Genomic DNA, 17,743 nt, shown 5'->3' on the forward strand with positions numbered 1-17,743 from the left:
AGCAAACCCTTTTAAAATACAATTTGTAATTATATGGGATTCCAAATAAAATGATGAAAATAATCAAGGTAGAAAATGATTCATTTTTAAACACTATTTCCGGTGGTTGAGTGGATTGGTTGACTCAAATAATTGGATCTCCTAAGTATGAACTTTTTGCCCCCTCCTCTCTTGGACCGTTATCCTTGCTTAAGTATGTTATCCCTCTCACCTTGCCTTGCTTTCTTTGGAGGCATTCTGGCATTGGAAACGACTGATTATAAGTTCACTTTAATAATTCAATTATTTTTTCTATGATTTCATTTTTTTTAAATCAATGTGAAAAAAAAATAAATACATTACTATCTTATATGAATTTGCCATTCAAATCAAGGTTTGAAGGTGACCATTTTTAAGAAAATAATGTTTCTTAAGAAAAAAATTATGATGTGTCAAATAAAGAGAATTGCTATTGGCACCCTAACTTTTACTTATTACACTTCAATTTCTTAAATTATTTATCACACCTTAATTACATATTAAAGAACACCATTTAGATATTACAAAAGTTTTGTTCAAGTTATTATTTCAACATTACAAAGCGTAATAACACATTGAAACAACTTTAACAATTGTTTATAATTAGGATTGGTCCTACATAAATTCTTAAATCTAACAAACAGGCAAGGGAGAGCCAAAATTATTAGTCAGTGAGAGACTAAGTGCTAACGATGGACAACCGATATTCTTGGTTTCCTTCTATGTCAATGCTAGGCTTGTTATGATGGATGGCTAGTAATTTTCATAATAACGTTACTAATCATCTTCAACCTCTTGGATGTGATGGAAATGATGTGGATGAATGTGGTGATTATGAAAACAATGATAGTGATGAGATGAAGATGATGGTTGTGATAGTAATAATTATGACGATAATGATGATGGTGATAGGCCTTCATGGTCTTTTTTTAGTAGTCCGACTAGCCTAATGAAAGGGTCGTTGATCACACTTCGTAGCATCAAAAAACATGATCCGTTGCCGTAGGGTTGTAGAGGACACAATTATATGAACTTTGAAAAATAGAATTCAATTTTATTTTTTATTTTTCACCATTGAATTTTAATTTTAAATTTGAGAGTATAGTGGAAATTCGATAGCCATCCATTTTCAAAACCCTAGATCAAGCCAATTTTTCCCATGAAATCTACTGAGCCGTGGCGTTGGATTGCTAATCTGATAATCCATTGAGTTCAACTAGCCTTACTAAGTTAGTAAGGATTTCACCCTTACTAAGGGTCCTTGTGCTTAACTTGTAGCATCCAAAACCATGATCCAATGCTTCGAGTTTGTAAAGGACAAAACTCTATGAACTTTGGAATTTTTTTTCCCAAAAAAAGATATTTTTTACCATTGAATTTTAATTTTAAATTTGAGACTTAGATGGAAGTTCAGTAGCCATCCATTTTCAAAACACTAGATCAAGTCCAAAAGAATTTTTGTTTGGATATGACTTTTCCCATGAAATCTGGATGGCTTTGGTGTTGGATTGCCAATGTAATCCATTTGAGCAAAACTACACTTACTAAGGCTTAAAATCTTAATAAGTTAGTAAGCAAGGCATTGGTGTAATCCATTTGAGCTGAAGGACGGTAAGAGTTAAAATCTTACTAAGTTGTTAAGGAAAGTATTTTTCATTTTGAAAATTTTTGAAGCAATCTTCAAATTACAAATGTGTGTTAGTCAGTTTAAAATAAAGGAGGCTATCTCTAATATCAAACAAAATACGTGGGAAAATCAATATATTTTTTTTTAAATTGTTAATTTGACTTTAAAAAATGCAGACTACCTCTAACATAGATTAAAAGGTTGGGTATGCATATGGCGCTAACTCTAATATCGATCAAAATATAAGGGGTACTTGTCCCCACATAACTCTACCCCTACAAATAGGAATCTAGAAAAATATAGACAAGGAGTTTCTATTAACACCTCAACTTTTACTTATTCTTAATCATTGGCTTATTATTATTTTTTTAATTGGAGTGTAATAAGTAAAAGTTTGGGGGTGCTAACAATAGATATCAAAATAATCAAATATTTTATCCTATTGCCACACCCATTTTACTAAGTTAGAAGAATTATTGGAGGTGCTTTTAGTAAAAGTTGGTGTGGCAATAAATGCTTTCTTAGAAAATTTTGGTGAAAGGAGTATGTTAATAGTTTGAAAATTCAGGGTATTTAAAATCTATATAATAAAACATAACTGTGGGGATCACTTTTGTGGAGTCAAACTTCAATCTAATTTTCTATTATCCTATAACTTTATCATATTTCATCTTTTACTCCTTTAACCCATTATATTATTTTTCATCTTTTATTTTTTAACATAATTTTTTTTAATAATATCCTTAACTTTTTTCTTACTTTTTCCGCCTTAATTCCAAAAAGGATGCATGTGTCGTTGGCGTGAGCGAATTCTAGCGTATATAATAAGACACAATGATTGATAAGAACCGGAACGGAGACCTTATTTAGGATCCAAACTCGACCTACAAATACTTGATGCCCATTGGGTACCCAGTAAGATAAATAATATTTTCTAATGAGAAATTTTTTTTTTAAATGTAACAATTGTAATTCCTCAATTTAAAGTTAAGATTAAAAATGAATTCTTCAAGCAAATCAAAATTTTGAGAATAAATTGTGAAAATTTATGATACGGACCATTTATTTGTTGTTGAAATTGCATAAAAATGCAAAATGAATGGACATTCACATGGAAAAAGAGTAAAAAAAAATAAATTAAAAAAAAAAAATTAGATTATTAATTTTATAATCAATATTATAAATAAAATACCCATTAGATACCAGTCGGATACTTGAAGGAGACCCAAGTCTCATCGGAACCTTGAGATAGCTACCTAGAATCAAACTTGAAAAAAAATGATCGGATCCATAGTAAAAGAAAATCGACTAATCAGGTTCGAGTACATCTGGTAATCTAGTAATTGGATACCCATTGACACCCTTAATTGTGGGGAATAGACATCCCACTCTAGCTGCAAAGTAATAAAATTCGCATTATCCCACTTTATTGTCTTCCATTTTTTCACTTCCTTAATGTTTATTATCTTTCCTCTACACTGTTTTTTAAATTAGACCTTGTACTTCATGTTTTACACTTTGAACCCCTGGGAAGGTCTCCGTGCCAGCATGCCGTATGCAGGGCAAACTCTATTATTAACCAAAACCGTGAACAATATGTCTAAATTTGTAAAAAACAGAAACAAAAGAAAAAAAGAAAAAAAAGAAAAGAAAAAACATCGACTAATCCACACCTGCGGCCTTAAAACTCAGCCGCGCCGCACAGTAACGTCTCTCTCTCTCTCTCTCAAGGTAGCAGCAATGGAGGGAGGAAAGACCAACAAGAAAGTCCCTGCAATTTCTCTGCAAGAATTTGTCTCGATAATGGCTCCCTTAATTGATATGGAAAAGGTCCTTTCTCTCTCTTCCCTGATGTGGATTCCAACGATTCGTTTGCAAAAACAGTCATAAGGATTTGTATATTTTTAATGAGAAAAAAGACATTTTTTAATAAAAAAATGCATTTTGGTTGATTTGATCGTTGGAAGTCGGAAGAACACGCACAAACACACTGATTTATACTTTGTCACTGTTACTAGGAAGCTGAGATATCGACCTCCATTAATTCAGGCTCATCGAGAAACCTCGATTCTGCTCAAAAGAGAGGCTCCACCATTCTTAATCTGAAGTGTGTAGATGCTCAGGTCTGTTTATCTATTTTGAATTTTGGTTCTTTTTAGTTTTTTAATTGACATCTGATAAGCACACTGAATTGATTGTTATTCTTACGGTTGGTTTGTTGTTTCTTCACTTCGGAAAATTAGACGGGACTAATGGGGAAAACCCTTCTTGAGTTTCAATCTACTAAAGGAGATGTCCTTCCTGCTCATAAGGTATCTGACTCAATGCCCCTATCCTATGCTAACCATAGTTCCAATTATTGGAATGTATGGCCGTTATAGTATCAATTTCTTTCTTGATTGAAACATTCTTCCAAATAGACATTTTAGAAGTGGATGCTAAGAGCATCTCCAATGGTAATGCTATATTTGCCTCTCTCCATTTCAAATTTTGAGACAAGAAAGTGCGAAAATGCCATATTTGGAACATGCCTCTCTAATGCTTTATCTCAAAAAAATGTTGTTGATATGCTTTGGATGGCAATTTGGTAAGAAAATAATAATAATCCGAAAGGTACTTCTTTATTTGTTTGGATGACAATTGGTTAAAACATAATCCAAAGGACACCTTTTATAATTAAAAGACACTTTAATTTTTTTTGAGATATGCTAAAATCAATGCCAAATATAGCATCGATTTTTGTTGTTGTTGGTCCGTAACGAAATTTAAGTGGGCCAAGAAGACCAACAAAGCTATAGTAACAACTAAGGTAAGGAAATAAAACAAATCCAATACCACCGAGCGACAAAGTCCTCGAAGAACACTCCCCTAAACTCGATAAACACCTTACACCAAAAATAGGTACAAGAAAGGACCAACAAAGAAACCTTTGAAGTATCCACACCCTTGTCTTCAAAGCATCTTATGTTTAACTCCTTCCAAATCTCCTAGCAGATAGCAAACGGAATAACCCTCAGACGTGCGTTGGAGCGCATTTATGGGAGGCCGTTTCAAAATTTGGAATTACCATCTCAATTTGAGACGCCGTTGGAGATGCTCTAACTACCTAGTTCAAATTTATCTATTACCAATTTCTATTTAGATAGCCCTTTTGTTGTTTAGCTGTCTTGAGTTTGTGAAAATCAATATTTGGAATAAGGAATAGTCGATGATGATAACAATGATGTAGGTTATGGCTGTTTCTTGTATTTTGTTCAATTCACGTGCTCTTGGATGTAACGATGAACCACATAAAATACTTTGCGTACCTCTATGCATGGTTGTTTTTGGTGTTCTCATTGTTCTTTGTTGCTAGTGAACCTAGTAGAATCTAGGTTAATATGAAATAATTTCTACTTAACTTAACTATGACGAGGTGCTAAACTTTTGACCAATAATGAAATACTGTAATTAACATGTCAAAAAAGAAGAAAAAAGATATTAATTCAACACAACATAGATTATTGATCACAATAGAAGAGTTTTGTCTTAGATTCTCTGTGCAATGGAGTGAGAAGAAACTCTTATTACTGTTTTACTCTTGATTTGGTTAAAACTGTTACAACGGGTAATCATCAATTACTTTTGTACTTCAACAACCAAAAAGCTGAGATTGTTACAAATTGTTTTATTAATTGCTTTATCAGAGGACATATCATTTTTCTATTTTTTGCACGAGTTTAAATCTTTTCTTAAGAGGACTTCTGAGTTATTGGGATTTTTCTTGGTTCCAGTTTGGCACTCATGATGTGGTTGTTCTAAAACCTAACAAGGCTGATTTAGGTTCTCCTTCCATAGGACAAGGTGTAGTTTATCGTCTAAAGGTATTCTCTGTTCTAACAGACTGATGATATTAATATTAATTGTTGTATCCTTTTTTTTTTGTTTCATAGTGACGAAGAAACTCCTTATTTATCCTGGTCTTGTAATTTGTTCTCCATATGATACAGGACTCTTCAATCACTGTTGCTTTTGATGATATCCCAGAAGAGGGTTTAAACAGTCCTCTACGTCTTGAGAAAGTCGCAAATGAGGTATATCTTTTGTTAGCGTATTTTAATACCCTACTATTTCCTATCATTCTGTTGTTTTCAATTTCTAGTAATTTACTTGAAAACCATCTATCACCTTCTTAGTGCAAGTGTTTTAAACATTAGAGTGAACTTTTCACTGATGGATAAGTCATGGTAGTTTGGTATTTCATCATGTGTTGAAAGGTTCGTTCAGTTGGAGATGAGGGCTTCATTTCAAATTCAAATAACAATTCTCCATTCATTTCCCCTTGAAGTTCTGAAGGTCAAAGTGTATAATGATGTGTGTGGATGCCATACAGTATATGTTGACACACAAAACCAAACATCCTCATGGGACTCACTCACATGGTGTAGTCGGGTACTGACTTTTGGTGAAGATGATCTTCTCACCATGGAGATTTTCTTCACACACACACACAAAGAACCCTTTCTGGAACTTCTAACTACATCAATCTGGAGGAGTTGAAGTTAATGGTAAAAATGAGGGTCCAGAGTTTTTCAATTTGCAATCCTCTTTTGGCAGGCCTAGAAATGTCAGAATGAGTTCACTGTTTTTTTTTGGGTGAGGATCATCTCCATGGTGAAGTGATCATCCTTGCCAAAAATCAGCCTATTCATCACCGTGTAGACTCTATGAGCATGCTTTTTTTTTTTGCAGGTAACGTACCGGAGGTTGAAGGACACCTTGATACAACTGAGCAAAGGTGTGCAAAGGGGACCTGCTGCTGATTTAGTTCCTGTATTATATGGAGAGAAACCACCAACCATGGCAAAGAAGGATGTTCCGTTCAACCCGTTTAACTCCAACCTTGATCACTCACAGGTGTTTAAGGCTTTGCTTTCCATAATTCCTTTTATATTGGGTAAACTGTTGCAATTATACAATCTGTTACCACTTGTGCTAGTTCTACTCAATAGACCTTCAATTTAGGATCTGACTAAAACTTTTCCGTGAATTAAGTCATAATGTTTATGTTTTGCTAAGCTCTTTAAACAATTGGATCGCTTCCAAAGAAGGAAAAAAAATGATCTTCAAGAGCACGCGTTCTATATGCTTTTTATAACTTGTCATTGTTAATTTTTAGTAGGAAACTAATCCTTGTCCCGCCATGCTGACCCTTAATTCAGAAAGGTGATGTACACAATTCTTGTTTAGTGGTTCCATTCCATCCATGGATTTCGAATAGCTCACTAATACCTTGGTCCATTTGGTTTCCACAATTCCCCTCTGTTTTGAACTGCACCATTATGGTTGATACAGAATAGGCAGTTCTTTCCCACAAATAATGCTACAGAGAAATGTGCTGAAGCTTCTTAAACAGTAGATGGAGGAGACATTCATATTGACCCCAAAGTTTTTGGGTGTATATGCTTTGTTCAGGATTTTCGTCCCGAACATAGATTAGATAACAAAGCTGTCAGTTGTATTTTTATTGGATGTTCTAATTGCTCCAAGTTCTTTGATCCCACGTCACACAAGTTTTTTACATCGGTGGATGTTACTTTTTGAGGAATTACCATACTTTTCATGATTCCAACCTCACTTTTAGTGGCTCATCAATCTATTGTTCTCCCTACTCTTGTTGATCTTCCTATTTCCGTTGAGCTTTCAATGAATTTCACATTCTCACATCTTCCTCAAAAGAAATTAGTCATGTGCTTGTGACAGACAGCCAAGAATCACCACTCTCAGTTTTGTTGCCAAAAGTCCCCTTGCAGTCAGCTCCCCAAGGCAATTCCATCCTTGAGTCATCTTTACTCACTTACAAATCTGATTTACCCATTGTTCTTTACAAGGTTCCATGTTGTTGTGCCACTGCTTACCCCATCTCTAGTTTTTTTTTTCTCATTGGGCCCTTTCTACTGCTTATCATGGTCCTAGACTCATAGTCACAAAAAACTCCATTTTTATTGTTGAAAAAGTCTAGTTTAACATGTGTTTCGTAACTCTAATGATTAAAATAATAAAAAAACTCGTCTTTTATTTGGAGTGAAAAGATCCCTTAGACAAAGAATAGAAGACTTTCAAATAAATACATAATAATAATAAAGGTTAAATGACTATTCTACAACAGTCCCCCTTAGCCTCATGCCTCAAGTTTGTGCATAAATGTTCACCTTGCCCAACTTGCTCAGAAAACCATGAAGTTGAATATTTATCTCCTTTTGAGAGTATTGGAAATAATCTAGTGTTATTTTATTCCTAGTTGTTTAGTAATAACTTTTATTCTTTTATTCCTTGTAAGAGCTTTTTTGTCTTTTAACTCTTTTATTATTATAAATTCCTGCTAAGCTCTTAGATTGAGACTTGACAATTATTCTTCTCAATTCTTCTTGGTATCAGAGTCAAGGAATTTTGTCCCCTCTCCTTGCTTCCTCTCCTTGTTTTTCACCCATATTTCTTTCTTGTTTTTCTTCTCCCATTTATTCCCTAGACCTTTATACCCAACCTAGAGTAGCTTCGTTAGATCTTCTCTCCTTCGGGGGCCTTTTTTGTTTCTTTTTGTTTATTATTCCCTTTATCCCATGTTGCGATAGGGATTTGATCACATGCTGCATTTCTGCATTGTGTCTTTTACCTTACGATAGTGTTTCTGCCTTTAATAGACTTTCTTAATGTTCTTTGCCCTCCGTTAGGGTTTTTCTCAATCGTTTTTGTCTTTGGTTAGTTGCAGCAACAACTACAGGGTCTATAAGATCTTGGAACAGCACCTAGGGTGCCTTTGGGAACCTACTACAACAGCTACAAAGTCTGTGGAGGCTTGCGGCATCAGCAGCCACCTATAGCAGCCATGTTGTTCCCTTTAAAAGCCTACGACAACACTTACAAAGCTTGAGGAGGCTTGCAACAGGAGTAGTTATGTTCAACAGAACCTGTAGGTGCCTTTGGAGGCCAGCGACAGCAATAACATAGCCTAGGGAGGCCTGCGAGAGTAGCACCTATAGGTGCCTTTGAAGGCTAGCGGCAACAAGAGCACAACTTAGGGAGGCTTGCGACAACACCTAGGGTGCCCGTGAAGTTGTGTGTTTCTTGGTATTGCAAGTTTCTTCTTTTGACTTCCCTTCAAACCAAAGCAATGACTTTGGAACAAGCAATTACGACGTCCTCTACAATTCTTGGGTCTAATTCTTCAGTCCAACGTATTACTACTGCCCTTCTTGATGGTCGGAACTTTCAGTCATGATTTCGATTTGTGCGCCTTTATCTAGGTAGTAGAGGAAAATCTGGATGGCTCTCTGGCACTGTTACTAAATCACCCCTTACTGATCTCAAATTTGAATCATGGGAAATCGACAACTGCACTATTCTTGCGTGACTATTTAACTCCATGGAGCAGTGCATCTATACCATATTCATGTAACCATGAGTTTGTCTCATCCTTGTGGTTCGCATTTACTCAGACATATGCACATTCCATAACTGACTCAAGGATTTATGAGATCTATCGAGACATTGCCCAGACTAACCAAGGGACTCAGAATGTAGTGGATTACTTCAGATTTCTTCAGTCACATTGGGAAGAACTTTCTCATTATGAGTCTATGGCTAAATTGTCTTCAGATGCAGTCGATTATGTGGTTAAGATGATTGCTTGATATCATACCTACCATTTTCTTATGGGTCTACGACTTGAGTTTGAGGCCCTTTAGACACAAATCCTCAACACCATTCCTTTACCTTCTTTATTTGAGGTCTTTGCGACTATTGACAGTGATGAGTGTCGTCGTCATATTGTTCCTTCTTAGACTCAGGTCCTCAGCAGTCTTTCTACTCTTAACTACAGATTAGATGGTCTTAGCTATCAATTCGAGTTTCTCTAACTCTCGTACCCTTGGATCAGGGAGTCATGACCGTGGCAGTCGTGGTCATGGTAAAGGGAGTGACCTTACTTGCAGTCATTGTGGGAAGACTGGCCATGAGAAGGCCCGTTGCTTTTAGCTCCATCCTCATCTGATACCACGATTTCCTTCCACTCCATCTTTGGGATAGTTTGCTCCTCATGCTGTTATAGTGGAGTCATCATCCACTCATCTCACTGATCCTCCTTTTTCACTTGGCATGATTGACTTGCAACAGCTATAGACTCAGATTGCCACTATTGTTTGGGATCAGATTCATGCCCACAATCACTCTTCTTCGACTATGGCCTCAGTTACTATGCTTTTAGGTACATCATCTGCTTTTCATGTCACTCAGTCTGACTCTGCTCCTCTGACATAGGTTATTGATTCTGGTGCCTATGATTACATGATCAGTGAGTCTAGTCATTTTACCTTTTATACTTTTTCTACAACTCATAGGGAGGTTCGCCTTGCTGATGGATTTCTTACACCTATCCAGAACAAGGGCATCATCCCCTTATCTTTTAGGATTTCACTAGTCCCTCACCTATCCCTTAATCTTTTGTCTATAAGTAGTATTATTAAATCTCTAAATTGTTTAGTTACCTTTTTCCTACTTACTGTATTTTTTAGGACCTAACTTTGAGGATGATTTTTAGCAAGGGGTATGAGAGGGATGGACTGTACTTGTTTGGATCTTAGCCTATTGCTGTTCTAGCTTTTGTGCTTCCTTCCTCTGGCAGTCACATGTTTTTGTTTCAGACTCTAGATTTATGGCATGCTTGTTTAGGACATGCCAATTTTTAGCTCTTATGTTCTTTATTTCTTGCTTTAAAATTTGCTTGTAGTAGACAAATTTCATGGCTCTATGTGTGAACTTTCTAAACACACATGTACTTATATTCCTCTTATGTATCAATTTAATGCAATATTTGATTTAGTTCATTCTAATGGGGGGAGGGGGGACTTCTCCTATTACTACTTTTAATGGTCATAGATATTTTGTTACATTTACTGATGACTATTCTCGCTGTATTTGGGTTTATCTGATGCGTTATCGTTCTAAGGTGCCTAATATTTTTGTCAATTTTCTTAAAATGATTCAAACTCAGTTCAATACCATTGCTAATTTCTTCGATCTGATAATGAGGGAGAATATATATCTGATGGGATTCATTCTCATCTTCATGAGCATGGTATGCTTCACCAGTTGACTTGTCCTTATACTCCTGAACAGAATAGGGTGGCAGAATGTAAGAATCACCATCTCATGAACACTGTTCAGTGTCTTCTCTGAGGAATGTATGTTCTTAAGGCATATTGAAATATGGCAATCCTCACTGCGGCTTTTTTTATTAACCGCGTCCTGAGCCGCACCTTCAAGGGACAGGTGCCTCTTCATGTCCTTCAACTTGATAGTATATTTTTTCCCATTACACCTCGAGTCTTTGTGTGCACGTGATTTGTTCAGGACAAAACTCCTAATCACACCAAATTGGATGACAAATCTATTCGGTGTGTTTTGTTAGGTTATTCCTTTATGTCAAAAGGGTATCGGTGTTATGATCCAGTTTCTTACTGTGTAATACATTCTCTTGATATTACTTTCTTTGAAAATGTTCCCTACTTTAGTGCCACATCTACTTTGCAGGACCTGCCTCTTATAGTGTTGCCTTCTCTAATTTTTTCTCCATCTTCGTTGATGCTTAAGGTCTACACTCATCACCCTCGCCCTCCTCCTCCTATGCCATCCTCTTCCTTGGATTCAGGTATATCCTTTCCTACTTCTACACATATGCCTGTCTTTATCCCTTCTATTTCTGATTCTCACTTGCCTATTGCTATTCGCAAAGGTAAGCGGGGGTGTGTGACTGATCATCCTATTGTCCAATTTGTTTCTTATCAAGGTCTTTCTTCTTCTTATCAGGCCTACCTTGTGGCCACTGATTATATTTGGATTCCTCGGTCTGTATCAGAGGCTTTGTGAGACCCTCAGTAGAGTAGATCTATGACTATCGAGATGGATGTTTTGCAAAAAAATAATACCTGGGAACTTGTTACCCTTTCATCTGGGGAGCGTATCGTTTGGTGTAAGTGGGTCTTCATTATAAAATATCTCGTCAATGTGACTGTTGATCGGTATAAGGCACGGTTCGTTGCTAAGGGATTTACATAGACTCCTGGAAAAGATTTTGGTGTCACGTTTGCTCCGGTTGCCAAACTTTCCACTGTTCGACTTCTTATCTCTTTAGTAGCATGTCACTTCTGACCACTTCACCAACTTGATGTGAAGAACGCATTTCTGAATGGTGGTTTGATTGAGGCTATTTATGTGGACCTCCCTCCTGGGTTTCGTTTTCAGAGGGAGTATTTTGGGAAAGTATGCCACCTTCTTAAATCTCTGTATAGCCTGAAACAGTCCCCGCGAGTGTAGTTTCAGCGTTTTTCTAAGGTTATTTTATTTGTGGAGTTTTTTACATGCCACTCAGATCATACCTGCTTTGTTCGTCGAGGAGTAGATGGTCGTTGTACCATTGTCTTGATTTTTATGGATGATATTATTGTGACTAGGGATGATGCATAATGAATTGACAAAGTTAAGATGCTATTTGGTCGTGTTTTTGAGTTTAAGGACTTGGGTCTTCTTAAGTACTTCTTGGCCCGTTCTCGCTGTGGTTTTCTATCTCCGCATAAATACACATTGGATTTTCTTCAAGACATGAGGATGCTTGGTTGTCGTCCTGCTTCCTCCTTTATGGATCAGAATCACCGATTTTATGCTAACTTTGATAATCTTTTATCGGATCTTTCTTCTTATTAGAACTTGTAAGTCGTCTGATTTATCTGACTAACACTATATCGGACTTGTCCTTTGTGGTTAGTGTGGTCAGTCAATTCATGTATACTCTGCGTACTTCTCATCTTGATGCCGTTTATCGTATTCTTCACTACTTGAAGTTGCATTATAGTCTCTGACTACTCTTCCACTGCTCAGCCGCATTTGTTGTGTTTTACAGATGCTGATTATGCTGGTTCTATTACAGATAGGAGACTTACCTCTAGTTTATGTACTTTTTATGGTGATAATCTTATCTCGTGGAAAAGTAAGAAACAAAATGTGGTTTCTCGTTCTTCTACTGAAGCTGAATATCATACTATGGCCTTTGGCACATGTGAACTGATTTTTCTTTGGTCTTTTCTAACAAAATTTCCTATTTCCGGTTCTTCTACTTTGTTTTGTGACAACAAGTCTGTGATCATGCTTGCTTCTAACTCAGTTATTCAAGAAAGAACTAAGCATATTAATGTTGATGTTCACTTTCTCAGGGAGAAATCTGGTGATCTTTAGACAGTCTTTGTACCATCTTCAGATCAGCTTGTCGACATGCTTACGAAGTTTGTTGGTCCTTTTATTACTAATTCTCACATTGTCAAGCTGGGTTTAGTTGATATATGTGCCCCAGCTTAAGGGGGAGTATTGAAAATAATCTAGAGTTAATTTAGTCCTAGTTGTTTAGTAATAGTTTTATTATTTTATTTTTTGTAACGGCTTTTTTGTCTTTTAACTCTTTTATTATTATAAATTCCCGCCAAGCCCTCAGATTGAGACTTGACAATTATTCTTCTCAATACTTTTGAGAGAATCTCTGCAAGCTAATCACCCATCTTTAAAGGATTTTTGCTTTGTCCACAGCTTCCTAAAAGGATTTTCGAACCTTCCTAGCTGCTCTATCTTTGCTGTGGTCTTATGGAATTTCCACCATTATTTAAGTTGCTTATCTTGTCAACTTCCACAATACAAGCATAATTTAGGGTCTTATTAGTTCTTACGTGGCAAACAATTTTAGTGCATAAAACACTTCAAGTAGTTCTTGGGTTTCTTAGTTTCAATGTGATTTTCCTTTCCATTTAGCCTGCGTGAAGTAGTAGCCCGAGCATCATGCAACAAATGTTGATCATATAATCAAGGATTTACAAATAAAGATAATATGCTTCTTTGGTTGACACTACATTGCATGAACCTCCATCGGAATATTGTCTCAAGAGTGAAAGAGAAGAGACGTCTACCTTTGAGTTAACCTAATTTTTGATTGTTGTTTACTTGATCAACTATGGTACACTAGTTGTTTCCAAACTTAAGTTTGATGATAGACATTGTGGTGCTTTAGTCATCCTTGTCATTTGTTACCATTGGATTCCAACACCCTTTAGGGGCATTTCCCTTAGTACCAAGGGAATTAATTCTTTGTGGCCACTTACAATACTTTGGCTTAACTTGAAGAGGAAGACCAACCTTATCTTACCTGATTCATGGGTTTGCTCAGTTTGAATTCGGTTTTGTGGTTTGTCGTTCGTAGGGGTAGAGACAGACATGAATGTATTTGAATGTTGAAGTGATGAGAGGGTAAAATAGATATCGAAGATAGATTTTGGGAAGAAAAAATCAGGTTTTTTATTTACAAGTTGAAGGTGAGTTGGTCATTTTCTATTAGTCTACAATAAAGACAAAGATCCAAGGGCCATGCTACCAATTTGAAAACTCAAATATTGTCAATGTGTGGAGGGGGATGTGAAAAATTAGCATAAACAAAAACATAATAATAAACTGACTAAAAGAGATACTCAAATACACTCAGACACGTCAGTTGAGTGGATTTGAGTGTTTTCTTTTTTGAGTCAGTTTAGCATGGCTCTAACAAAATAATCAATTCGTTTTGTTACGTGGATTTGAGTATCTTATTTTTGAGTCAGTTTAGCACGGCTTTAACATAAAATAATTTACTCGTTTGGTTCGCTGTTTATCACAAATCAAGAGCGAACCATACCGCTAACTGGTTCGTGGTTCGGTAACTTAGTAATGAATTAGTTAACCCTGGACCAACCCATTCATGTGGATACACTAGCTGAGTTTCTGAAGGGACTTGAGTTACTTGTTCAATGTTTTGGGTTTAATATTTCATTCTGTTCTCGGCTGAAACCAGTATGAAACTTTAATCTATGATGGGGTAACCTGGCTGAAATTTGCAACTTTCACGAAGTATATGGGTCCCTCCCCCTCATTGCATTATTCTCAATAAAGGTGGTTTTCATGACCGAGTTTTCAATGGCATGAATACAAAACTATTTGTTACTGTGTGCTTATGTCCTTGCATGCATGCATACTGACTTTTGAACAACAATTCTTTTAAAGTTTTAATAGTGTTACAATCTCCTTTATTTTTCCAGAGGGATGCCATTTCAAAGGCTCTTTCGTCCAAGAATGTATTTTTGTTGCATGGGCCACCGGGAACTGGAAAAACAACTACTGTGGTGGAAATTATCTTACAAGAAGTGAAACGTGGATCAAAGATACTTGCTTGTGCTGCTTCTAATATTGCTGTTGACAACATTGTTGAGCGACTTGTTCCTCATAGGTACCATGGCCTCATATATAATAGCATAAACTTTTAAAAAAATCGGTGCCTTACGTGTATCCTTTAGTGCAGTTATCATAATATGTAAATATAACTCTATTGCAGTGTTTTTCATTATGTCAATTTTGTCATACATAGGATCTTATTGCAGCTAAAGAGTTCTTGTGTCAAAGAAGTGTTCGATTTTGAGTGTTAGGGAAGTTATGCTGTTTGTTTGTTTTTTTTTCTTCACATTTTTATCATGTTTTGTGGTTGTCAAATTATCGGCTCTAGAAAAAATGACTACTAGGGAACTTATGTTCTTTGTTCTTTTTCATTATTCTGTGATTCTGTCGCATCATCAGCTATAGACAAAATGAGGTGTTTTTGTGTTCTAATGTGGAGGGAATTGATTTTTCGAGAAAATGTTTTACCTACCATTCCTTTTTTGTTTTACTGGATGAAGTATAATGTGCAGTGGAGGAAGTAAAAATGGAGTGAAAAAATTATTATTCGCCAAAGTATTCTCAGACGATGATGCATCACAGATTTTGACTTATTGTTTGCTATAGAACCTGAAGCTTTAGCACTTGTTTCATTTACTTTACCTTACATGGAATTATTTCCCCAAACAGTTTATTACTTTACTTACCCCATTAACCAGTCATACACAATTTAATGTCAGACCTTACCTGATGCAATGTGAACGTCTTATTGCAAACAATTCAGTGTTAGGGTTGCTATTTGTTGGCGTAAACTCCTTTTTGAGTTTAAAGGAGTTTTTTTTTTCCTGAAGAAATTTCTTTAGGTGGGAGTCTGTATGTTTGAGTTAGTTCTTTCTCTCTTCTTTCTTCTCTTTTGGTTTGGTTACCTCGACTGCCTTCTGTACATTTTCTTCTACTTTTTTGAAATAAAATATACTTATAAAAAAGGGAATGTGCAGTATAATATTTTACAAATTTGAAACACTCGCTATTTTTTTCCTATTTTATTTTTTTCTCAAAAAGTAATCCTGGCGTTGTATTACTCAAATGCTTTACTCGTTTCATTCTTTTAGAGTGAAGTTGGTGAGATTGGGACATCCTGCACGTTTGCTACCTCAAGTATTGGAAAGTGCACTAGATGCGCAGGTATTGAATTCTTCATTTTCCTTCCAAATGAGAGCATATGAAATAACTATTTTCATCATAGCAATAATTTTGATCTACACTTCATATTCTAGTTTTTTTTTTTTTTTTTTTTTTGATAAATAAAATTTTATTAAAAAAGGACAAGGAATCCTAAGAGAAAGGAACAAGGGAACAAGAAAAAAATAAGCAAAAAAAAAAAAAAAAAAACAAAGCGACTACTCCCTGATTACATTTTCCCATTTGAACAAAAAATCTTCAAAAAACAAGCCTCTAACTTCTTTAAAGTGCTTGCATCAGTAAAACAACAAACCAGGGATACTAAAAATTATCTCTTGAGACGTGCTTTCCTTCCCATTGAACGTGTGCATATTCCTCTCTTTCCACAATCCCCAATGAATTGCAAAGGGCGTTAATTTCCACAAAATCTTTTGCTTGCCAGAGAGGGAAGAAAACTTCCAAACAAACAAAAGAGACACAACCGAACAAGGATGGCACCAAAAGACCTTAAACCAAGAGAAGAAAAAGGACCACACCCCCCAAGCCACATTGCAATGAATGAGAATATGCTCCACAAACTCGAATCAATCAATACAGTATCTCTTGCAGGTGTGTGCAAATGCACTTTTGAAGGCTATTCATGCTTGTCTTTAGTATATTAAGATGCACACATGGTGACAAAACCGGGGTTTTGGAATAATTCGGCAAGAGAAAGCTTCATAAAAAGTTGGGAAAACATCAGATAAATTAAAAAGTAAAAATAAGTGTTTTAAGTATAAAAAATTTTAAAAAAATATGTATTTTATATATTAAATGAAAAAATAATACTTAAAAATGCTAAAAACAATAATCTCGGAATTTGTAAAAAAATTGCCAATTAATCGTGGATTTTTTTTCAAAAATTTCGTGATTTTTTGAAAAAATTGTGATTTAATTTACAACTATTAAAATCGTGATTTAATCACAATTTTTTTTTTCAGATTTTTATCTCTATGGATGCACGTAGTCTGTGTTCATAGCCTCATTTTTAAATTGGATTAATTCACAGTTCCTTTTCTTGTTTCTTCACCAATATTTTTTCAGATAAGTTATCAGGTTAGAGTAATGGGGTACTTCCTGTGTCTGAGTATATGCATGTGTGGTCACTCCATAATTATGCCTCACATAGGAAAATCTGTTGTACAAGTTTTAACATGCTTTTTCTTCTTCTTCAATGAATTCTTGAGGGCTCTCTCTTCCTCTACTTTTCTTGTATTATCTACATTGATTATGCACATCTAGATATGACTATTTTCTTTGGGATTTTCAAATATAAGCTTCAGTTTTTTATGATGCTCGTCACTGGATCCTGTCATAATTAATAGATTCTCCAAATCATTCTTGTTTTATGCCTCACTTCCTTTTTTTTTTTTTTTCCTTATATGTTCAGTTGTTTCTGTTTAGGTTTTACGAGGTGATAACAGTGGTCTTGCAAATGACATTCGTAAGGAAATGAAGGTACATCTTAAAAAAAGAATTTCTTAGATGGATATACTTGAAGTGATCTGTTGACCCAACTTTTAAAAGTAATCTATCGAAATTATATTATGTTTTCAGTTTCTAATATTCGACATTGCGTTTAATATGTCAAAGCACCACCCCCCCCCCCCCCCCCCCCCCCCC

General features: G+C 35.6%; 1 protein-coding gene across 3 annotated transcripts in view; it reads left to right on the top strand.

Annotated features, from left to right (window-relative positions):
- Nucleotides 1-3,269: 3,269 nt before the first annotated feature.
- Nucleotides 3,270-17,743, top strand: part of LOC147400499 (DNA-binding protein) — a 30,362-nt gene continuing 15,888 nt past the window's right edge. Inside the window, exons 1-9 of one of the 3 annotated variants that reach the window (XR_015179369.1) lie at nucleotides 3,270-3,475; nucleotides 3,664-3,768; nucleotides 3,889-3,957; nucleotides 5,419-5,508; nucleotides 5,635-5,718; nucleotides 6,377-6,541; nucleotides 14,788-14,975; nucleotides 16,012-16,084; nucleotides 17,525-17,578. Coding sequence is in view for 2 of the 3 variants with exons in the window: in XM_086446199.1 (XP_086302325.1) it covers nucleotides 3,386-3,475; nucleotides 3,664-3,768; nucleotides 3,889-3,957; nucleotides 5,419-5,508; nucleotides 5,635-5,718; nucleotides 6,377-6,541; nucleotides 14,788-14,975; nucleotides 16,012-16,084; nucleotides 17,525-17,578 (918 nt within the window). In the remaining variant the exon portion in view is untranslated. The remainder of the gene's footprint in view (nucleotides 3,476-3,663; nucleotides 3,769-3,888; nucleotides 3,958-5,418; nucleotides 5,509-5,634; nucleotides 5,719-6,376; nucleotides 6,542-14,787; nucleotides 14,976-16,011; nucleotides 16,085-17,524; nucleotides 17,579-17,743) is intronic. The other 2 variants (XM_086446199.1, XM_086446200.1) reach the window with 2 other exon arrangements.

Source organism: Akebia trifoliata, chromosome 6 (assembly GCF_017979445.1).
Source record: "Akebia trifoliata isolate Shusen 1 chromosome 6, ASM1797944v1, whole genome shotgun sequence".
NCBI classification, from domain to species: domain Eukaryota; kingdom Viridiplantae; phylum Streptophyta; class Magnoliopsida; order Ranunculales; family Lardizabalaceae; genus Akebia; species Akebia trifoliata.